Source organism: Athene noctua, chromosome 17, assembly GCF_965140245.1.
Source record: "Athene noctua chromosome 17, bAthNoc1.hap1.1, whole genome shotgun sequence".
NCBI classification, from domain to species: domain Eukaryota; kingdom Metazoa; phylum Chordata; class Aves; order Strigiformes; family Strigidae; genus Athene; species Athene noctua.
In genome coordinates, this window is record NC_134053.1 from 3,568,651 (window position 1) to 3,592,896 (window position 24,246).

General features: G+C 40.2%; 1 protein-coding gene across 2 annotated transcripts in view; it reads left to right on the forward strand.

Moving 5' to 3' along the window:
• ATP2A2 (ATPase sarcoplasmic/endoplasmic reticulum Ca2+ transporting 2) overlaps positions 1-21,118 on the forward strand; it is a 45,869-nt gene extending 24,751 nt beyond the window's left edge. The window contains exons 6-19 of one of the 2 annotated variants that reach the window (XR_012634669.1): positions 651-1,115; positions 3,841-3,929; positions 7,192-7,294; positions 7,817-7,948; positions 8,039-8,161; positions 8,343-8,561; positions 9,800-10,135; positions 10,404-10,624; positions 11,697-11,899; positions 12,588-12,673; positions 13,075-13,208; positions 14,234-14,351; positions 14,470-16,026; positions 20,001-21,118. Coding sequence is in view for 1 of the 2 variants with exons in the window: in XM_074920851.1 (XP_074776952.1) it covers positions 651-1,115; positions 3,841-3,929; positions 7,192-7,294; positions 7,817-7,948; positions 8,039-8,161; positions 8,343-8,561; positions 9,800-10,135; positions 10,404-10,624; positions 11,697-11,899; positions 12,588-12,673; positions 13,075-13,208; positions 14,234-14,351; positions 14,470-14,590; positions 20,001-20,014 (2,364 nt within the window). In the remaining variant the exon portion in view is untranslated. The remainder of the gene's footprint in view (positions 1-650; positions 1,116-3,840; positions 3,930-7,191; positions 7,295-7,816; positions 7,949-8,038; positions 8,162-8,342; positions 8,562-9,799; positions 10,136-10,403; positions 10,625-11,696; positions 11,900-12,587; positions 12,674-13,074; positions 13,209-14,233; positions 14,352-14,469; positions 16,027-20,000) is intronic. The other variant, XM_074920851.1, reaches the window with a different exon arrangement.
• The last annotated feature ends 3,128 nt before the right edge of the window (positions 21,119-24,246 follow it).

The window sequence follows — 24,246 nt, forward strand, 5'->3', positions numbered from 1 at the left end:
TCTTATGACTGATAAGAATGCCCGCACAAATTGGGGTATTGTGTGGCTAAAATTGAGAACTAGCTTTCTATATAGGAATGAAACAGTTTATTCAAATTTATTTAAAGGAAGCATTGATGCCTTTCAGTTAGCAAAATAACAATTCTCTTATTGTTGGAAGGCTCCTTGTAGAAAATCTGTTTTCTCATGTTAAGTATGTTCCCACAGGGAGCCCCACAGAACACATCTATTACTCATAGTAAATAACATCAAATCTGGCAAAATATAATCCTAATTAAAAAGAAAGGAAAAACACACTTAAGATTCCAGTTGAAATATATACTGCTTACTCAGCAGCTGAGTTTCTGTGCTGCTTATAATAGATCAATACTGTTTCATGTTGAGCCCAAAATGAGTCAGTAAGCAGAAATTCTACACTGGAGTAATCTTGTAGATACTGGGGGAATGTTACTCTCCTCTGTACCTTTTTCTAGCTTTCTCTCTCTCTGTACCTTTCCTAGCTGAGACACAGTTTGGAATTGTTTAAGGTGGTTTAAGTTTAAAAACAAACCAAACCAAAACCAACCAACAACAGCAAACACAAAAAAACCCGCCACCAGAACCTGTTTACAGATTGACTGCAATATTTCTCTTCCCTTTATTTACATTAGGGTACTAATATTGCTGCTGGTAAAGCTATGGGAGTGGTTATTGCAACAGGAGTAAACACTGAAATTGGCAAAATTCGTGATGAGATGGTGGCTACTGAGCAAGAGAGAACCCCGCTCCAACAGAAACTGGATGAGTTTGGAGAGCAGCTGTCTAAAGTCATCTCGCTTATCTGCATTGCTGTTTGGATAATAAACATTGGTCACTTCAACGATCCGGTTCATGGTGGCTCCTGGATTCGAGGTGCTATCTATTACTTTAAAATTGCTGTTGCTCTTGCCGTTGCTGCTATTCCCGAGGGTCTGCCTGCTGTCATTACCACCTGCTTGGCTCTTGGAACCCGGAGAATGGCCAAGAAGAATGCTATTGTTAGAAGTCTTCCCTCTGTGGAAACCTTGGGTTGCACCTCAGTTATCTGTTCTGACAAGACTGGTACTCTGACCACAAATCAGATGTCAGTCTGCAGGGTATGTTGAACTAGCTGCTTCTATTTTTCTTTTTTTTTTTCCTCAGCCATTCTGTTTGACTAGTCAGCATTGCTTGAATTCTTTTGGTTGTGAGTCTTTTGGTTCTCATATCATCAAAATCTTGATTTTCTTTATTTTCCTAAGATAAGCTTCCACTTTTAATTCAGTTTTCCACTGTGTAGTGTTTAAGGCTTTTATCTCTTCCCTTATTTAGTCATGGCCAAAAATAGCTGTACCAGCACTTGATGGAAGAGAAAGTTGTTTGCAAGCAGCTTTCCATTGACTTGTCTGTAAACCATTCACTCTACTGGTAGTTACTTAGTATGATTTATCCCCTGTTTCAAAAGGTAGGATAGTTAGACAGTAGAAGCAGGGTGTTTGTAAGTGTAAACCTCTTGCCTGTTTAATTTAGTAACATCACAATGGTGGAGAAACACAGCAGAGAGAAGAAGGTAGATGATTTACTACAAGTACTGTGGACAGTCTAAAGTATTTTCACTAGTGAGTGGTTCCACCTCTATTTGGTTATCTTATCTTCAGTGGCTTTTATTGGTCTGATGCAGATCACCGTAGTGTTTTCAATGTGCCATATTGTATGACTAATCTGGCAACTTGGAGCTGGAGCTGACCCTGTCACCAGCATTGCCAGGGTCATCTTCAATGCATGGCCTATTTTTAGGTGAGCATAAATTATGTGCCCCTGCTCCCTTCTCCCCAGTATTCTTTCTAGTGTTGATTAATTTGAGACTCTTAGAGCTAGTCACTTAACATAATGCATGTTCAGTTCCCAGTTCTCTGTGCTTCCCACATACTTGATATTCTATGTAGGAATTTTATGGATAAAACGTTAAGTTCTTCTGTTTAATAGTTGTAGATGTCCAGTGGCATAGCAACTCTGACATCACATGTTCAGAGTCATTACATTGGGTTAGAATTCCAAATGTGTAAAATGTTGAGCACTGCACACCAGTGGCAAAAGTTTGCAAGCCTAAACACTTCATTCTCATGTGATTGATGGCTTTTTCTTTCTAACTGGTGGTTGACTTGTTCTACTTCCTTATGTATTGTAGTATTTATACCTAAGAGACACAAAGCAGCTGCTCATCAGTATTCCAGAGGAGGTTACTTGCAGTAGAGTTGCATAACTGCCCTAGTCTTTGCAGGGATTTTTTCATCATGCAGATGCCAAAAGCTTCCTGGTTAACTCATCATTTAAGTTGTGTTTATTTAAAAGCTTAAAATGCTCTACTCCTTATACTTAGAGGGCTAAATGTTTTAGATCTTGTGCAGTACAACTTGGTTCCTTGTTAACCTCTGACATCTACAGAATAACCTTCATTGCAAGTTTTTAGCAAAAATGTAGCAAAATCCTAGTAACTGTAGGCAATATGCTTGCTCTTGGTTTCACTCAGAGATTGCTTAGCTTTTTAAGAAGGCTGGTTTACAGTAGTAATTCCACTTGGAGTTTTATTTTTTGTAAGTAGCAACTTCAGAGTGTCCAAAGGAACCCCATACTAAAATGCTTCAGTCAGAAATGATACTGCTTTAGGAGAAGGCTTGAGGGATTGTTTTAATGTCTTCCTGTAGTATCTCCCTCTGAGAATGCACTTACTCTGCTTTGGGGGCTTTTAATTTATCAGCTTGTGTAGCTTTTTGATTTTTAAAATCACTTTGAAGATTATAGACTCTCCAGACACTGATGCAGATCAGTTGTGGAACATCTAATTGTTAGAGTGTATTTTATGAAAACACTTGTCTTAAAATATAAGGCAGCACAGTGAGGGGAAGGTAACACGTTGCTAAAATGTGGTTTGTCAAAATGGTTTATACTATAATCAATGGGTAAGAAGTTCCATTAAGATATACTATCAATTAGTCAGAAATTATTTTCTTTTCTACTACCACTCCAGCAAGAGTAGGACAGCTTCAGACACTGTTTATCTCCATCTTCCCAGATGTGGTTGTACAACAATCCTAGAAAGGAAACAAAGACTGAGATGCAGGTATCTTATGGGGTACAACTGCATCCTTCAAATTAGTGTCTTTAATTGAAAAGAACATTTCAGCCTGTGCTAGGAGGGCACTGGAGCTGTCTGAATGTTTTTAAGCTATCAGTGTATTGGATTGTGAAGTGACTTATAACTAAAAAGCCAGGACAGGAAACACTTTCACTTAGTGGCTGGTATTAAGGGATGCTGGCCATAGTCTGGCTCTTGGCTAAAACCTCACCTCTTAGATCTAGAAGCTTATCCTATTTGTAGATGCTTTATTTTGACTTTGGCAAGAATTGTCCATTTCCAAGCTGCCCTATGCTGCTTTTGACTGGAACTGCTGCTTCAACATATACATGAGAATTAATTGGAGTCTGAAGCCTAGGAGGGGCTTGGGTATCGTCAGGATTGTCAAGTGGATGCGTGAGTAGTCTTCACTGCTGAAGTTAATGTTAATAGTTGATGTGTTTTTCAACTCTTTGATGTACTTGTGCCACAATTCAGTTTTCAAAGGAGGTCTGTGAAGTAAAAGTGCCATTTTCTGTACTTGGCCCTTCAGTATAGGGAGCTGTTCAAACACACATGGGATCGAAGTGCAGAGTATTGTATCTGGTTTTATCCAGCTTGTTTATTCAACCTGAACTTGCCTCTTGTACCTGCTCGCTTAAGGCCTGTTTAAATCTCTTGCATTAATTATTGTTCAAAGGTAGTAACACTTCTAACTCTAATTTCAGATGTTTGTCCTGGACAGAGTAGAAGGAGATAGCTGTTCTCTGAATGAATTTACTGTAACTGGTTCAACATATGCTCCCATGGGAGAAGTGTAAGTGTTCTGTTGAAGTTAAATATTTGTCTTTTTATGCACTCACTTATTACTTTAGGCTTGAACATTGATGCATGTAATATTAGTGATTGTTAGTAAACGAAAGCTCAGCCAGTGAGAATGCACACTGAAGGGCTAGGGGGACAGTCATTAATAGTAAAAAAGTTAAATTCTAGAAAAGTAAACCTTCATGAAACTTAACAGTCTTCAGTATTGCAATGTTCCTTTGATAATCTAAAAATAAATTAGCGGTAGGTTGAGAGGATTTATTTTATTGAAATCTTACTGAACTGACATAAGCTATCACAGTGCTTCAAAATGGAGTTTACTTTTTTATTTTTAAAAAAACTGCATAAATCTGAACAGGTAAACCTCTGTTAATCTGTGAATTCAATGCTTCCAGTTCCCCTGGTAGGATTTTTTTTTTTAAAGCATCTTATGAATGTGTTGGAGTTAATTCTTAAATTAACAATTTTACTGTAAATTCCTGTCCTCCACCCTCAGTAGTTTATTTGATTTAAAGAGATGTATGTGTTTGTCTCAGCCTGTGGTATTTGAGCTGGTGTGAAGCCCACTCCCTTAAAAAAGGAATGGTGTGTTTGGTTTACGTGCAGTTGCAAGTCTTTACTAGCGGGGTAGGTGGTTCATCTTGACAACTTCAAGTTCTGCTTCTAGGAGAGCCCCTTCTTACTGCATTGTTACAGCTCCTTTGATTTGGCCAGGTTTTTGTGTGTTTTTAATTTTTATCACTTCAGTTTTACTTGCAGATTAGAATTCTGCTATTTATGAAACAGAATTAAGATTCAGTTATTGTAAATGTCTCAACATTGTGGAGTTTCACATGCATGCCTCTGACTCCATGCAATCTTCACCAGTCTCAACAGTGATTGCCTCTGTTTAATTTTCATAGCAGTTAAGACCATGGTGTTCTCAGCAGCTGGAAATCTTAATTCTCCAATTCTCTTTTGTTTCAAAGCTAATTGCTGTTAAGAGCTTATGCTTTCCTTTCAGGAGACAGCATTTACTTAGACAAGGTCACGTTCTAGATCTTGTAAAGCATCCAGCTATTATGCTTTAGCTGGTCTCACAAGAGCTCTAGATAAACAAAATAATAAAATATAGTGTGGTGGCAGATGTTGAGTATAAGAAGACAGTCATAAATGTATGTTAATGTTCTATTTTTACTTGCTGAAATTGGGGAAATGTGAACAAACATGCATTCAAGTACGTGAAGAACATTCTGCGAATGGGAAATTACCATAGAAAGGCAGAAGGAGCATAAGGAAACAAATAGCTAAATTCTCAAACCTTTAGGGCAGATTTATTTCTGCATTATGCACAGCTTTTTAAGTGGCTGGCTTTGTAAGGATTTTAAGCAAGATGACTGACTTCAGCTTGGATTGCAAACTGTCACTGAAAACAAAAGTTTGATGGGGACCTTAAGAGGCAGTGTAGTCCATGGCACTGCCCCAAAGCAGGACCTGCTCTAGATAGAAACTGTGCCTGACAGGTGTTTCTTTATACTTCACTGTTATCTTCCACAGCTCTGTAGGCAGCCTACTCTACTTCATAACCATGAAGCGTTTTTGCAAAAAAAATCAATAATTTTTTAAAGTATTTTATACATAACTTTCCCCTAAGATGTATTCAGACTAGAAAATTAGAAATATTTCTTACCAAAACCCTAAAATTTCGTACTGATTGATTGCCCAAGGATGTTAGGAGGTTGTCAAACAGTTTGGAGTAGTTTTCTTGGGTCTCTGCAGGTACAGTGTGTGTACTTACTTGCAAACTGAGAGCATAAAGCTAACAATAATTAAGAACTGTGGCAAAACCCAGCAGATTGCATTTGACTTTCAAATGAGTTCATCCTGAGCTAACTGAAAAGGCTGAAGTTTAAGGAAAAAAAAAACCCCCACAACTAACACCTTTATCCAGAACTGACCCCAGCAGCTTAGATCCATGTGCACTTGCCATTCTTCAGAAATAGTTGATAAGGAACACACAGGCAAGGGTTAACAAAACCAAAACCCACCCTGGTGTAACAAGTTGTGGATATTCAAATATCAAGTTGGGAGCAGATGAAAACAGGAAATATTCCCTGTGATAGTTGAGGTGACACAGAGAGCTGCTGGGAAGTTTATAAAGAGTTGAGAGTTTAAAGCCACTTCTTATGGTTGTAGAATTATATGCAGCATGAAACTTTAAAAACATACTTGTGTTTTTAAAATGCATTTAGTTCACCGGCTGTGTTATACAACACTGGAATTTGTTTGCAGTACTACAAGAGACTGAACAAAAGCTTACATAATGGGACATGTCATAGTCAGTGGTATGAATTCTAATGGAGTAGTGAGCCACGTCTTTCTACCACTAAGATCTTTTTCCCCTCTTTGAGGGCTTTTATGAAAGATGTTATACATGAGTTTTGTCATGCTAATCTTGATAGAGGGGAAAATAACAGTATTGGACACTGTCTTGGTTCTTTTATGCTTACTCTAGAAGTATGGTAATGTTCCAGCAAATTAATTAATCTACTATCTATTTCTAAAAGAAGTTGCTGCTTATTTGTGATGTCTAAATGGTGCATTACTTCAGGAAAATAACCTTTCCTCTTTCTAACGGGTTCAGAGATTCATCATTTAGTGTATATGACTACTAGAAAATAGTATTTCTTCCCTAGTGGAATTTGTATTGTGAAATGACTTAGCTTTTTATTAGTTTAGGAGGTTTACATAAAGTACAGATTATTTTTTAAGAAATGAGAGGCCAGATCTGCTTTTATACCTGCCCAGCGCATGCGTTTTGTGCGTGGCAGTAAATCTGCAGAATATGCAGCAAGGCTAAGGACTAAGGAAGTTAAACTCCTAAGGTATCCAACAATATCCCTCTCTTACTTAGAACTCCCCTCCAAGTCCTTTGCATACTCTCTCTAATGCTGCTTTCATGTGCCTCTTCACGGAGCTCATTACTTCTCTTCTGTATTGCTGTATGATTGTCACTGGAGGAAATGAGGTTTTGTAATTGAGGTAGTGATTTCATTGATAATCATGTCATTCTGTTCATAACTCTTTGATCTGAACTTCAGAACTCACCTGTCAAACCTGCTCTTGTCAACGATTTCTGGTTCTGTAGTTCCAAGTCCATAACTAATAAGCATTGTACTAAATGGAAGTACAGTAAAGGGATTAAAGAAGGGGAAAAGGTGAGATGCTAATACTAAATAACTAACTTAAATCTCCCCCTTTCTTCCTTTGGAAAGGCATAAAGATGACAAACTTATTAAATGTAGCCAGTATGATGGCCTTGTGGAACTTGCAACGATCTGTGCACTCTGTAATGATTCCTCTTTGGATTACAATGAAGTAAGTACATATCTTAGAACAGAGGAGAGTGTGAGAAAGAGGAGAAATGTTTATTCTCATCTGTCTGTGTAATACCTTTCAGTGCTAAATCCTCTTTTAGTCAAAGGGGAAAGTATTTTGGTTTTAAATATTAGTGCTGAGAATGACTTGTGTGTTGAACAGAGCTAAAGCCAGGCAGCAAGTGTACTCTGGGACTTGGGAGATCTCCTGGTGTGTAGAAAGTAGCAGTGCATTCTTGCTTTGACTCACCTTCTAAAGGTTGCTGCATCTCATAATGACTTAAATGCTTGATGATAAAGTACTGCCATTCTTCTCTGGTCTGGAGAATAAAGGCTTAAAATTTCCTACAAATCATACTCTCTAAAGCTGCTTTTTTAAAATAGTTTTGCTTGTTTCATAAGCCATAGCAAGTCTTGCTAAGCTTTTTTTCCATTGTGAAACTCGAGGTTTTTTTCTCCGGTAGTTTCCAGGCGAAGTTTAAAGTTAACTTCTGTGGTTTTGTTTGCTTTCTGTTAACTAAAGGCTAAGGGAGTATATGAAAAAGTTGGTGAAGCCACAGAAACGGCGCTTACCTGTCTGGTTGAAAAGATGAATGTATTTGACACAGACTTGAAAGGACTTTCTAGAATTGAACGTGCAAATGCTTGTAACTCGGTCAGTATTCTTTATCTGGAAATCACTGGGGAGTGAGTTTTGTAGTATGTATTATCTAAATGCATTTTAATGCTATTGTGTTTTTATTAGGTGATAAAACAACTCATGAAGAAAGAATTCACTCTGGAATTCTCAAGAGACAGAAAGTCTATGTCTGTCTATTGTACACCGAACAAACCGAGCCGCACATCCATGAGTAAGATGTTTGTTAAGGTCAGTTCCTCACTTGAGAAAGTGTAGTTATGGAACGGCTGCAAAGGTAGCACAATACTGAATGGCACAACTAACTGCAGCTTGAAGAGGAAGGAAGGACTTTATAAATTGAGCAAATGTTGTAATGGGAAAGGATTTATTAAGCTAAATTACTATCTTTTTCTTTTTTTGGCCTCTGCAGGGTGCTCCTGAAGGTGTCATTGACAGATGCACGCATGTCCGTGTTGGAAATGCTAAAATACCATTAACCTCAGGAATTAAGCAGAAAATAATGTCTGTCATTAGAGAGTGGGGAACTGGTAGAGATACATTGCGTTGCTTGGCTCTGGCAACCCATGACAATCCACCCAGAAAAGAGGAAATGAATCTTGAGGACTCCTCAAACTTCATTAACTATGAGGTAAGTTTAGTAAAACATCCTCTTAATGCTTTTCCCTCTCCCAAACTGGAGAACAGTGACTCCTTATGTTTGATTATTTCCTGAGGAAGTTATGTCCAAGAATTATCTATTTCTGGATATTTTTGATGTTGGACACAATAGCTGACCACATGTGTGGAGGAAATGCTCAGTTTAAGAAGAGACTATATGTGTCTGAAGAAACTGTGTTCTTAATGGCTGGTATACATACTGCCACTCGGCTAAAAAATGTATAAAGAAATCAGTTAAACAGCTAACTGTATTTTATATATATACATAAGGTCCTCAGGATCATAACACCTTAAACTGTTTTTGGAGGCTGACTTTGAAAAGTCAGTGGTGGTTTCAGCTTTAAAGGTTTTCAGTTTGTTGCTCAACTGCAAGACTTCTTTGGGGATTTTGTGATGAAACATACCCACCATTTTGTGCTCTGAGAGTCAAATTCACTTCTCTGCCTCCATACTGTCAGCTGCAAAAGCTTGGTCCATGATTATCATTTTAGTTACTCCGTAGTTTTCCAATGAAATCTGTATCTGGGATTTAGAGGGGGGAAATGACAACAGTTGTGTGAGTTTTTCGCTTGTACTCTGTGCTCCTGGCACTGATTACAAAAAAAGAAAGACTTGACTGCTTGCAGGTTGAGTTGCAAGGCTGACAACTAGAGCACATTTTATCTAATAAAACAAGTGCATTTGAAGCAAGATATCTTTGGGAAGGTAAGATCCCATTTCAGAGTGTGGTGATGCTTTGGGAATTAACTGTGTCCTCTCATATGGTCGTCAGGTAGATGATACCATGTGGCATTGTGATTCCAAAAGCGTAAAATTCTTATTTACGTCCTCTTACTTGTTGTGGGTATAGATCTGGCCTTTCAGTTCTTCTCCAGCTGTCTGAATGTGGTGTCGGAGCTAGACTGCTGTGAAGACTTAATATGGTGAAACAGATAACAGCTATCCTCTCTGAAGTAACCCTTTCAGGAAGAAAAAAAACCTGACATAAGAGCAAAAATATCAGTCATAATACACTGGTTTGACCGAATGCCAGGATGACAGGATGTCTTAATTGCTCAGTGTAGAGCCAGAGAAAATTGTGAACAAGGTGTAAAGACAAATGTTACTACCCTGAAAGACACTTAGAATGCAAGTGATGTTGTGATTGCTTTGCTAATGATGAGCACTCCACAGGATCTTGCACTAAAACTTGGCGCTGTCTTGTTTCAGACCAACTTGACCTTTGTCGGCTGCGTGGGCATGCTGGATCCCCCAAGAATTGAAGTAGCTTCATCTATAAAGCTGTGCAAACAAGCTGGTATTAGAGTTATTATGATTACTGGTGATAATAAAGGCACAGCAGTAGCTATTTGCCGTCGCATCGGTATCTTTGTGGAAGATGAAGATGTTTCTACAAAAGCCTTTACTGGTCGTGAATTTGATGAACTCTCCCTTGCTGCCCAGAGAGATGCTTGCCACCATGCCCGTTGCTTTGCTCGTGTAGAGCCTTCCCACAAATCTAAAATTGTTGAGTTTCTTCAGTCTTTTGATGAGATTACAGCTATGGTAAGTAATGGAACTTTTACTTGGTTTGAAGGCACGCATTGTGTTTAAACCCAAATTATGCCTTTTCAGACTAATGCTTTATTCTGGAAAACACTTGCTTCCACGTTTCCCTGAACTCAAAGCCCCAGAATAGTTCTGCACTTAAATGATTTATTTTTTAACCTTTTTTTAAAGATTCAAAACCATACCCAATGTAAAATTCCTCTCTGGTCCTATATGTAAGTGCCCAGTCTACTTTTTTTTTTTTAACTTTAAATTCTTGTTTTAGACTGGTGATGGTGTCAATGATGCCCCTGCATTGAAGAAAGCAGAAATTGGAATTGCTATGGGTTCTGGTACTGCAGTGGCTAAAACTGCTTCTGAAATGGTTTTAGCAGATGACAATTTCTCAACTATTGTAGCTGCTGTGGAAGAAGGACGTGCAATTTATAACAACATGAAACAGTTCATCCGTTATTTGATCTCCTCCAACGTTGGAGAAGTTGTTTGGTAGGTTCAAAATGTTGGTTTGTTTTTTTTTTTTTTCTTTGAACTAGAGTAGTGATGATGGAGTCCTTTGTTAGTTATTTATTTACTTCCAGTATTTCTCACTAAAACCAGAGAAACAGGTTCTCCAGGTAATTGATCACTGATTATGCAGAAGTCTGCATACTTCTAGCCTAGTCTTTATTGGAGAATATTAGCATGCACAAAACATTCACGCTGCATTTGTATGTAATATTCTAGCTCAGTAGGTGGCTAAAATGATTTCCCTATTCTAGAGAATTATTCTAATCATGGAAATAAAAACTTTAATAAAATAATATTACAAGATCTGGTATTTCAAATAACTTAGGCACAGAGACGACTTAGATGTTTGTTTAACCTCAAGTTACAGAAGAATGTGTCTTCTGTATCTTTGGAAGGAATGGTGACCCAGTGCCACAGAATGCATTTTTGGTAACAGTGTAAATATTGATCTCCTAACAGTTGCTTATATCAAAGCATACTTTCTCCCAGAGTGGAATATAACACAGCAGTTGTCTTGCCTTGTTTCTTGTAAACTTTATAGCTGTCCTTCGTATGGCTCTTGGTGCAGCCCCTGCTTCTGTTCTATTTATTTACACAGGCTGGGAGCCATGGAAATTACATGCTCATTAAATTTTTGTGGGGACTAACAGTAATCTAGATAAATGAAGCTTAGTCATTTGAGCTAAAACGCTGTTACATCTGCAAAAGTTCTAGTGTCTTTTAGAAAGTGGCTTGCAAGGCTTTATGCATGTGGGTATATATTTACCTGTACAGACAAGTAGAGTGGGGAAAAAAAGAGGGTAAAGCAGAAACTTCAATTCCTGAATTTACCAGAAGATGATAATGCTTCAAGACTCATGTATGAGTGGTTAGAATTGTTTGCTCTTGGATATGTTTTTATTTTTCTGACTGTTGAATATTCAGCTTGTGCTATTAAATAGATAGCTCTGTACGAGAGAACAGAAGTGATGCTCCAGGCTTAGGCTTAAGCATTAAAAGGAATTACTTACATGCACAAGAATAAGCTTGTAATTGGTGGGTTTTTTTATAGTATCTTCTTGACTGCTGCCCTGGGTTTTCCTGAAGCTCTAATTCCTGTCCAACTGTTATGGGTAAACCTTGTGACGGATGGTCTCCCTGCTACTGCTCTGGGCTTTAATCCTCCTGATCTTGATATCATGAATAAGCCACCACGCAACCCTAAAGAGCCACTGATCAGTGGATGGCTCTTCTTCCGTTACCTAGCTATTGGATGTAAGTAGTAATAGCTCTTTTTTTTTTTTTTTAAAGTGAACTTAAGTAATTTTTTTTTTTGCGATCCACTTGAAAGCAGCTTCTCTAGTCTCCTTGTATGCTGAAATCCTGAAAGCTAGCAATAGATCTTCTGTGGAACTGGTGCTATTTCTTTATTTTATTGAGATTCACACCTTGGTTTTGCACATTTGCAGGCAGTGCTGCGATAGGAACGGTAAAGTTGTGATTTATTTTCTTTTCCATTGGTAGCAACTGAGGCACCAAAAGCCCTAGATGCTTTACATCGGTATGACATTCACCTCTTCATTAGAATATTTTGATAACTAGGAAACCATTAGAAATTTTAACTACTACTGCCAGTATGGCAGTTATAATGTAAGTACAGACACTTTGGGAGGAAAAAAGAAAAATTGCAGGCTGATTACTCCAAAGTGATACTATTGTTTGCCTTATGGAAGCTGATAGCTAGAACTTAAGCAGATACTAGAATCTGTCTGAAAGTACAGTACTTAATGGTTATTTAAGTTACAACTGGCTGAGCACATTTCTTGCACAGGAGATAGATAAATTGCAGTCTATTTTTTTTACAGTACTGGAGGTCTTGAGGTAGAAGATTAAAGTGTGGCAAGTGATACCTTCTCTTGCCTACAGTTCACAGCACTAAAAAAAGCACTTTGTTTTCTTCAAGGTTATGTTGGCGCTGCCACAGTGGGTGCTGCTGCTTGGTGGTTTATTGCTGCTGATGGTGGTCCAAGAGTTACCTTTTATCAGCTGGTATTTGCTCGGTTTAATGTCTTTGGGGGGAGAGGGGGAGGTACATGCTTCTTTCATATTGCTGATGGAAATGACTGTAGAAAAACAGTAGGTTACAGAAATGGATATAACGAGATGTTTTTGGACTTGTTACTGTAAGACTTGATCATGATTAATTAGTCTTAATATAAATGTCAAAGGTGGGATACTTGAGCTTCTGAACAATTTGAAGGACTGATTGTTGTAAGTAAAAGACTAAATGGGGATTTTTCTGAGGCTGGCAAAAGTTTAAAACCAGCACTTATAGGAGTCATCTTAGAAAGCTTTGTTTTCATAATACTCACTGCTTATTTCATAACTGCCTGTTTTACATTTTAAAAGTTAACAAGCTGTGGAAGTGAGTTCACATTGTTCTGTTCTAGAGCCATTTTCTGCAGTGCAAAGAGGACAATCCAGACTTCTCTGGTGTCGACTGTGTGGTTTTTGAGTCTCCATATCCGATGACAATGGCCCTTTCTGTACTTGTCACCATAGAGATGTGCAATGCTCTCAACAGGTTCGTATGTCCAAACAGGAAAGCAAAGTTTCTGCCCAACTTATCCAAAAATCCTACTTTTTGTGCAATTTGATTCTTAGTGCATGGACAGCTCAACTAATGAAGAATGAGTCATATTTCCTTTCTGAATCCTGGCAGTGCAAACAAAATGACTCTCTTAGATAACGTTTGAGTTCTCTTATCATAAGGTATATTTTTAAGACTGCCAATTCACTCTGGTATTGTACTAAGCATGAGCAACTGAAATATTTTCCATTATTTCTAATCTGAGCTTAATCAATCAGATTATCCCTCCTATGTTGGTATAAAGTGATATCAAGGAGAACTAAAATAAGAATGCTGAAGATATGGAAAATTGTTTTTCTTGCCCTAAGGGAGTGTGGGTTTAGCCAATTAATATTAGATTATAAATGGAAACCACTAAATAGCACAATGTCAAGGGTATTTTTCTTCAAATAGCTTAGAGGTCAGTTAATTTAAAAACAAATAAACTTTAAATACAAGTGTACTGCAGTAGTCCTACATAGTAAGATACTGCTCTACATCTGATGTTCTGGATCTTGGCCTCTCCTGCAGCACAGCCTAAATGCAGGTTGAATCTGAAGAGCAGAACTGAAGAACAAGCATTAGGAAGGTGCAAGTACTTGACTCTCTGTTTAGCCAGTCTTTAAGTGATGTTCAGAGGTGGGTGCACTGGGTGCCCAGGAGGGAGGGATTCTGGTTTGTGCTGCCATGCCCGTCTGCCCCTTACCCCTCCCGGGCAGAGGACGTTGGGGTCTTAGCAAAAAAAGGCAGACTAGATCAGGAATGAGCAGAACACATAAAAGCTTTCAAAAATAAAGTAGACTTCAAGGTAGTTTAAAGCTGCAGCATATATATATAAAGACCAGCTCTTGGTATCCTCTTGCCTTGGTGACTGGGGTAATTGTGGCTTGCCAATGCTGCTTTACTTCCCAGCTAGTTTTCTGACTTAGGGAATTTCCTATGGGTGTCTTATGTACTCATGTACCATGTTTCTGTTGCAGTCTGTCAGAAAATCAGTCCTTGATGAGGATGCCCCCGTGGGAAAATATCTGGCTGGTGGGCGCTATTTGCTTGTCCATGTCACTCCACTTCCTTATCCTTTATGTGGAACCGCTGCCAGTAAGTGTCTGCATCTCCCACCCATCCCTGAGCTTGGAGAAAGAGCAAAAACTTGTCTAGAGCTTAAGGCAAGGGATGGAGGAGGAGAAAAGATGTAACGCTTTGACTTTTCTTTCAGATTATCTTCCAGATCACACCTCTGAACGTGACGCAATGGCTGATGGTATTGAAAATCTCACTACCTGTCATTCTGCTGGATGAAACACTTAAATATGTGGCCCGTAACTACCTGGAACCTGGTAAAGATAGTGTGCGGCCTGCCACCAAACCATGTTCTTTGTCAGCATGCACCGAAGGAGTTTCCTGGCCGTTTGTGTTCATTACTATGCCCTTGGTTATCTGGCTTTACAGCACAGACACTAACTTTAGCGATATGTTCTGGTCTTGACTGACATGGTGACAAGTTTTACATTCAAAGAAAAAGTTTAACTTAATTTTTTTATTGTTTAGAGCAACTGTCTATTTCTGCTGAATTTTCACATGAACATATTTGCCGGTGATGGAGGTTTCATAATCTAGATTTTTTGGTTTTTTGCTTTTTCTGACTTCAGTGGGGGCAATATATTCCTCTTTTATACACAGTTAAAGTGTCCATTGACATGTACAGAGAACTAACACTATTTTATGCAAATATTTTTTTGTAGATGAAAAGCATGTACAGTGTTCTGTTCAATAGTCTATTCATCGTGTAAAAAAAAGTAAAATTTTTTTTGAGCCAGCGGACACTATCAAACTAAATTGGCAGCAGATTTTAGGGAATGAATGTGTGTCGTCTAAAACTAAAAAAGCATGTAACTGTTTGTCTTCTGCATGATCATCCAAACTTAATTTGTCATAAAGTCAGGTTTTATTCATAAACAGAACTTTCTGCACTGGGTAGAGAGTACTGCTACCTCAGTCAGGATTTCTTCTTGGTTTCCCCTCTTCCTGTTCCCTCATTCTCAGTTCTTGACTGTCCTTGTTTACACCAGTTTCTGTATGAGGTATGCCTAATCTTGCTCGTGCAGAAAATACCATTCCAGGTGCAGCCTGCTGGGGTTCTTCCATACTGTCAACACACATAGGATTGTTTTTTTAAGATTATTTATTTGTCTATTGTATTTTATTGTAACAGACCTTATTTTGCCAGTGTTGCCCATTATGCAGGGATAGGGAGGGCTACTACTGTCTACTTCAATCTAAACCAGCCTTTTTAACAAACACAGTCTGTTTTAATTCAAAAGAGGGCTTATAGTTGGGTTTTAATACCTTATTTACATGTGTCAGAGCCTTTCTTTTTTTTCTTCTCACCACCCACCCCACCCCCCCCTAAAATCAAAATTTGTAATGAGACCTGGAAAAACAACTTGCACTGCATAGCTAGAAATTGGATTTCCTACACTTAGGGCACTAATGATCAGTTGTATACATGGAGTTACTCTGCTGGCCTGTTGTTAGCCTGACTTGAAGTAACAAGCTCGTGTGTGTTTTTTGTAAAATCTGTAAATAGCACATGACCAAATTGAACATATTGTATAGAACTATTTTTATTTTAATGTGGCACTAACCACCTTCATTATTACGGTAAATGTTAAAGCATGTTTTCAAATTCAGTCCTGTATCAACAATGTGTAAGTCATTAACAGTCCTAACTGTGGTGTTTTTCTCCAATGCCTTCCAACTTTCATCGACTAAAGTGAGTATTTCTCTTCCATTTCACCATGCCAGTGGTGACTTGCTGTAAAATAGCATATGCTGTATACATGTTGAAGAATAAATAGTAATTTCCTTCATTCCCATGCTGTGTTTTGTCAAACTCTGCTGTGCTACATTATTATCACCACTTTAGACTCTTTGTTTTGTGGTCTGAAGCTCAAATTACCCCGATTTCAAAGGCAAAACACTTGCTTTTGGTTTAGTGTATTTTAGGTCTTGTTTTGTAGCACCCAGGAGCCTTAGTGCCCCAAGATCTTACAGCTTTTGGTCTTAAGTTTGAGATGAGTGGACAAATATGTAACTTAAGACAGCGACAGCTGTTCACATGAATGCTTAGTGTCCAAAACGCTCTGGTACTTGTGGTCAGGTGCTGGTTTACTCCAAAGCTTTTTCCTGCTCTGAAATGGGGGATGCCCCTCTGAGCTGACTAGGGTCTCTGGTATCTGCAAGTGCTCAAAGTGCAGGAGCTCCTCTTTGCAAAAACAGCTTATTGTTTCCAGTAAGTGGAAGCACCTTGTACAGTGGTCATAGGAAAAGAGAAAAGAAGTCTCAGCTTAACAGGATAGTCTTTGAGAATTGTACTGGGGTCGGTATGTCTTTGTAGAGTAGCAGGTGCTGCGTTATCTTGTGCTGCCTCAGTCTGCTTTAATAACCAAATTCAAACAGCTTCCTGATTCCTCATAGAGGAAAGTGATAGTTAAAAGCTATGTTCTCTTGGTGCCAGCTGGAATTCAGTAAGCACCGATAATTCTCTAGATTTCAAGCTTTCAGGTATAGATGCTAACCTCAAAATACACAGACCCTATCTGAAATTCCCCTGCACTGTGAATACTCACTGTTTGTACAAACTTTGACTTGTCCAAGTTGATGTTGAAGTGACTCAGAGGAGCTGGACCTGATGATGTAGTAGTTGTGTTGCCAAACTGTAAGCATTTAAATCCTGTTGAATGCCTCTTCTAGTGTGGAAGAACCTGTCTTTGCCAAACTAAGGTTTTGCATATCACAAAACCAATGGCCAGCACCAGCCATTTGCTGTGTCAGTAATAAATGAGCAGTATGAGACCTGTCCCTGGTTCTTCAAACAGAAAAATAGTAATAGGTCATGTGAGTTAGGATTTCTTGAGATCAGCGTACAAGTATGTTATTTGTCAGAAACGAATTCCAGCAGGTTAGTTCTGTGTGCTCCCATCATTACTGACGGATGTTTGCCAGGGCAGGAACGCCACTGAGTCTTTGAACACCGGTTCTGTGCGAACCTCCAGAGCACCACCTTGGTGGGCTCTGTAAAACCGCCTGTCTGACTGTTGCCATGAATGCTTCTGCTTCTTGTACAATCCTATTTCTGTCGATTATGCTGAACAATCCTGCTATACACCCCCTTTTTTCCCTTTCTTGTCTCTAAGAAGCCGAAGGGGAAAATGACTGTTGATAAGTAGAATTCAGTCTTCAACAATGTCTTTGTTGGATCTGTGTCTGTGTTGAAGACGAATCTTACTGCTTGTGATGGATTCCCATCCTGAGAGGGCCTTGTGTTCCCCGGCGTTTGCCTTTGACAGCTGGGTGACTGGTGGGGAAGAGGAGCGGCATTCACCCCTCCAGGCTCCTGGGGTTACTGCAACAGTCAGGTTTTTGTAAGGTGTTCCTCAAGAGCCCAAGCAATCTTCATATACCCTCTTTTTCTTTTATTTCTCCTAGTCTTTCTGTCCCAATCTTCCTGTAGAAATGGAGCAGTAGGGTTCCCTAAGATCAGCACTTCTTTATCTCGGGTTCCGTGGCAGCTGTTGCTATGCTTTCAGTACTTCTGTTTTCCAAGTGTTGCCACTCTGTGGCAAATTCCAGCTTTGTGTGGTCTGGACTGGCCAAGTGATAAGACCTTACCATGAGCTTCCTAGGCACCAGAGCACCCTGCCCTGAAATCACGGCTGCGAGCTTCCGTGTGATCTTGGAGCTGGAGTGCTGTGGATCTGGTCTTAACCCTTCGGAGCTGAGTAGGCTGGGGGAGATGGCTCGAGTGCGCTTCTGGCGTTAGAATAGCACGAGGCAGCTGATGGCTTGGCTTTCCAGTTACAGAAACTATAGAAATACAGTGCAAGGTTAGTAACACACTGCAAGAGAATGTGTTAGCTAAAATGCTTACCCTTAATTGGGGAGATCCTGTCCTTCCTTAGCTCTATCAGTCCTTTCATCTAGAGAAGCCGAGAATGGAGCACTTCTCAATTCAGAATAGATTTACTTGCCAACATCTCAAAGTTGAAACTTAAAATTCTTTATTATCTATTTTCTTCTCAACCTCCCTCACTGTATTAGGGTCATCTGGGGATAGAAATAGATTACTCCTATTTTAATGTGTTAACCCTGTGAGTATATAAATGGAAGCACTTATTTAAGCAGAAATGAAGTTACCCAAGCTTTATCACCCACCCCATTTTTAGAAAATAACTTTTTCTTTCCCTTTGCTCTCATCTTGCTGAGCTTTTTCATCTCCGCTGTTTTCTGGATTCCTTAGTGTTCTCACACATTGCTACTTGTTTTCTAGTGTGAGGTGTGTGTGTAAGAGTCGCATCAAGGACAGGATTGATGCCACCTTACGCTAGGAATACCAGGAAGGACATCGGCTTATCCTGGGAAACGAGTGGGGTTTGGTGTGAGAGCAGCTCCTCCTGCATTCAGTGTTCTGTAGCCTGGTCCAAATCAGAGCAAAGAAAATGGTCAGGCAGCTGCAGTCCTACGTCAAATATTTAGACAAGGGCTTTTATTTCCATAGTGCCTCAGGCCCTCTCTGCTTTCAAATGTGAGTGACTCAAAGTACTGTCTGTGAGCTACACAACGAGCTGCTCCTTTCTGCTGGCATCCAAGCAATAAAAATAGTTCATACTCGGTTTCCCAAAATATTATTACAAATAAGTATGATAGAGGCTGCAGAAAAATACATACTGGTCTGTCAAAATGCTTAGGAGGCTTATGTTTGTAGGGAGACTGTTTTGGAGAAGGCTAATGGTCAGAAAACGAGTTTTTAATCTGATGATAAAATGCAGTACAGCAGTCCTCTGTCGCTGCTCCAAGAGCACAGCCGATGCACAGAATATACATGGTAAACAGCTTAAAGATGGTTGAATTTGCTGAGATGAAGGGAGGTAAAACTGATACAAAGTTGTCTGTCTCTTGCACCTGTCTTGTTTACTTTTTTGCACTTCTAACCATTAACTGTTTCCCTAATCTCTGCTAATTACATCCTTAATTACATTAATATGCATTTTCAAATCTTAGCAGGAGAGCCTAAATTTTATAGTGTTTGAAGCAGTGTTTTGAAGAGCCACCATCAAGTCCTAGGGAATCAGAGTACACTCTTTGTCTCTCCTAGTCGCAAGGCTAACCTTACGCTGTATTTTAGGGGTAAAGTACAGGAGTAGTTTATTACGTTGTACTCTACCCTTTGCCTACGCATTAATCTGTGTAGTTTAATGACTTCTTCAAAGCTTCCCTACTGCTTCCCAGAATAAGCGGCATAACTTGGAAAAGGGACATTGTTAGGTCACTTTGGGGCCAAATTTGCAATATAATGCTTATAACTTGAGCTCAAACTGTGGAGCATGGAACTTGAAAGTAACCATTCTGAATAAGTAAGGCTTAGCTTTTTGCCTTTCTCTGCCTGACTAGTGGCAACAGACATCTAAACATGTCTTAATTCCTTTTCGCTGCAGTCCCCTGTAGAAGTGCTGGCTTTGCTGATGCTAAAGGGAGCTCTGCTGCATTCAGAAGAGCTGAGCCATAATCCAGAGGGTTCTGGGCTTTAAGAACAAAGTAACCTGAGAGTGTCCCTTCAATGACAGAGCAGCCAGTTATCAAACTTAACATTTCTTTCTTCTGTCACTGTTGATCTTAGTCTTGCTTGTATAATGATACTTAGCATTCATCCTTTCATTAACTGATGCCTTTTCTTTCTTTCCTTTTCAGCAATACTGGAGTAATCGCTTCCTAAACAATTTTGCAGAAATGTAAGGTTGTTTTGTTGCGTGCATGTGTTTTTAGCAACACATCTACCAAAACTTCTGCATGTATCATGTGTAAAGATTCTTTGCTTTCCCTAAAACAAAACTCATTGTGTTCTCTGTGGAAGAAATGTGTGGTACCATTAGGACTTCATTATACAGATGTACAAACGTGCAATATAGCTTACCGACTCGGAAACTCTCTCCAGAGAAGTTTGGTTTCTGTGCTGCATGGAGAAGAGTTTGTTTATCCTTGAACAAGAATTGTGGAGCTGTCAGCCAATTTTCCATATTTCTGTATGTAAAATGTCAGTTTATACAATGTACAATATCAAAATAATGCATGCCTTCGGTTGTAGACAAATCTTTCTCTGTATTGTATCATCCAAACATACTCCTCTCTAACAGCTTATGTACAATGCTATGCTATTTATAAAATTCATTGAAAAGATTACAGATGAATGTTAAACCGTAAGCCTCCAGTTCATAACTTTGGAATTTTTTTATCATGTGTGCAAATCGACCTCTTTTGCACTGTAACGTAACTTATTTAAATCTAAGGCAGTAAAGACAGATGTTGGTGCAATACAAAATATTGTGATGCATTTATCTAAAAAGCAAGGACCGACTTAGCCAGTTACCACGACTGCATGTATGACCTTTAGAAGTTGTAAATAAGATCAGTTGTCTATTTACATGCTGACAGTACGAAGCATCACACCTAGTTTCATTTGTATCAGGTAAATAAATTTATTCTACAATACATACTTGGCGTGTTATTTTATGCACTTTGTTTTCTGCAGGTACATGCGTACATACTTCAGCGCTCTCTTATATTAATGCCAGGATGACACTTATTAGCACCAACACCATTGCAATCTTTCCTCCTAGAACTATGCAGATGCCAGCTGCTCCTCCGGCAGTATCGACCTCCTCGCGGGTGTGATTTCCTCTGTCCAGGGGCTTGTGTGTGTGTTTAAGGGACACTGTCAAGTACTTTGATCACTCAATTTTTTTAAAATGCTCCATTGTTTGTAAAATCCCTCTGAGAAACTTAAAATAAACATTTCTTTCCCAACTACATCTTTTTTTTTTTTTTGTCCTTTTCTATTTTCTAAATTGCCCCAAGCTGAAGTAGTCAGGTCTCTTCCCCCTTCTGTGGGCAGAAGGAATATTAACGAGCTGCATGTGCTGCTCCCACTTAGAGCTTATCCCAGGGGCTGCCAGCGTCTGTGTTAAGCATTAGGCAAGACTAAAGCACTCCAAGGGTAAAACCTGGATTTTCCAAGTGTCCTGTACTGCTCTGCTCCAAAGCCCATAAGCTTTGGTTGGAGTAAGGGGAGGGGGAGCCCCTCTCCGTACCCAACTTTAGCGCCGTGTGTTAAATTCAGGGTTGTGCCTCTTAACCTCCAGCCCGTGATAGTAGCAGGCTGCCTGCAAACAGCGTTATCCAAATGAGGTGACACATCTGAGCCCCTTCAAACACGGCAGTGTGAGGTTTAAAAATACTAGAGTTGGATTCCACTGTTCAGCTGAACTATAGGATGCGTTTAGACGTGGGGCTGAACCGCTTGTGCCTGCTTCCTACTATGGTAGTGTTGTTCTAAGCAAGCTGAGCTCCGCTCCTAACCTCTGGGCTGGGGCTGTCAGAACCCAGTTCAGCACTCAGCTGTTATCTACAACTGCAGCTCTTCCCGCTGGCTTATTTATAGCCTGGCTTCAGCCCACGCCAACAGCACTGTCACCAAACCTTCCCAGCGGCTCCACTGCAGCCAGCCAGGCAGAGCCAGCACCCCAAGGCAGGGGCAGGTGTCCCGTTAACGCTTCCCACAGACACCTCAGCTAAATGACTAAAGCCATTTGTCCAGAACACAGTGGAAAAAACTGTCCCATTAGCACCTCTTCCCTTGTCATAACCTCACGCCTTGCGGAAAAACGAGGCTCAGAAAGCGGGTGAAGTCGTTTCTCAGACCTACGCCCTCACGTGTTATCCCAACACCTCTGTGTGAAAGTTACTCCTGCTGATCTGCTGCCCCCTTTTTCCAGCCTGCAGAAATTCCTGTCACCAACACTGGTACCAAATGTAAAGATTAGTGACGCTGTAAAGTCATTATTCAGACAAACAGCTCTCGCTCCCAGTCTGCGCTGCTGTCATGGCCAGTTACATTCCACGGATGGTTTCAGCATCTCTGCATTCAGACAGCGCCTCGCTGGTGAGCAAACTGAGACCAAATTCATAACTTATTTTTAAACATTTCTTTAAATTATGATCTGCAAGCTTAACTCATAACTAGTCACCCAAATGAACTGCAAGCGGCACTTTGGAGTGCAGCCATATGAAGAAAATGTGGTGCTCAGCGGGTTGCTAGGTATTTGAGTGCAAGAGTATGGTAAGAGATGCTGAGATAAACAGCTTCATCTTCCCCCTCCTCCTCCTGTCACTGCAAACCCCTGGCTCTAAAGCATTCCATGGATGAGCCCACTGACCGCCACGGAACAAGGAAACAGGTCCCCATAGCTCAAGTTATATTACAGCAAACTAAATACAGAGGGCAGAAAATAGCCCCGGTTTTGCACTGAGGTGAATTTATGTATGATTAGAACCCACATCCACCCCCAGGAGGGTGGGCGAGAAATGAGAAAAGCCTCCCCAGGGGAGAGATGGCAAATTTTCTTTGCAACCTCAGCTAGAAAAAAGCCACAGGAAAAGTCACAGGACTGGAGAGGAAAGACCAGCACTCCACCCTCTGCTCAGTTTGCAGAGCTCTGAGCACCTGAAGAGGTCTAAAATATTCCATCGCAGCGATTTAACCACATGGAAGAGCAGAGAAGCCTTTGGCCATCGGTTTAGCAGGCTCAGTTTGCCTATCAGGTCAAGCTACTTGTTCAAATAGAGACAGTGGGATATCCCCTTATAGCTGAATCTATGAGGATTCTATCCCCTTACAACTGAGAATCTCTAAGGATTACCTGTCACTAACAGCCCCGTGGAGTCAATCCTCACTGGGCTGGCACTGGGACTAGGCTGGGGTTAGGAATGGGCTGTGGGCTTTCTCCTCCCCTCGGGGCAGGGGAGAGGGATGGCCAAGTCCTGCCTGCAACAGGCAACGCTCCCCTTCATGCCACGGCTGCACGCCCAGCAGCTTGGTGTCCTACCCAAGGAATCCCTTGCTGTAGCAAGCTGTAAACATCTCTACACCTATTTAAGGCCAGATGATGGATGTTCTTCCCTCCACCACATAAAACCTCTGAATTTATGGCATGGATACTAAATCATAGCACAAAAGGAGATGAAACCCATCTGTTTCCTAATCACCCTCTTTGGGCAATAGAGGCAGCGGGAACAAAAGCAGAAATCAAAGCACAGCACAGGCAGGGTTAAATCCTGTTTGCAAAATCTCAACTATTTCCAGCGTTACTGAGTAGAAGGTCCTTAAAACTTCTCAGAGCCCAATATTTCTGTAAGGGGAGCAAACACTTGACCTCCAGCCTTATCAAATTGGCCGAGTTTCAGCGTGACATTATCCTCCACAGAACAGACACCAAAAGGTTAGCGAGAGCTGCCACCTCCTTTCTTACCTATTAAAAGCTGTCCTGCCGAGCTGAGGAAAGGTTGAGGTCTGTCTCCATACCCTCTTCCTCCTCTTGTAACAGTCAGCAGCAACACCAGAATCCAGTTGCTATCCAGGCCAGCTAGAATTTAGGCTAAGACAGGAATTACTGTTTATTTCAGAGTCATGCCAAATTTCCCTGTGTTAGTTAAACAGACTCCTGCACTCCAGGCCATGTGGGGACTACCAGATGACTGAGACAATTCAATCCATACGAATGTGCCCCCCATCTCACTATGGGCCTCAGCAGGAAAACCAGAAATTCAGGTTACCCCATCTTCCCACTCGGTCACTGGCTAACCAGGGCCTCGTCAAGTTTTACAAGGCAAAAAAAGCTCCTGGGTCACAGATCACAGCTTTTCACTGGCTTCCTGACGGACAAACATTTATCTTAAGAACCACATGGACAGCAGCTTACATGGACCAGTCTAAGGAAGATGTGTATCCACAGATTCCTGTTCTTGCTCTGCTGATGTCATCACACTTAAGTTTCCTGGAAAACTATTTACTATTTCAAGAGGATGAAGCCAAGTGACCAGCTTCAGCCCATCAAACCATACTGCACATCAGGGAGTAACACAATATATTATACACTAAGCA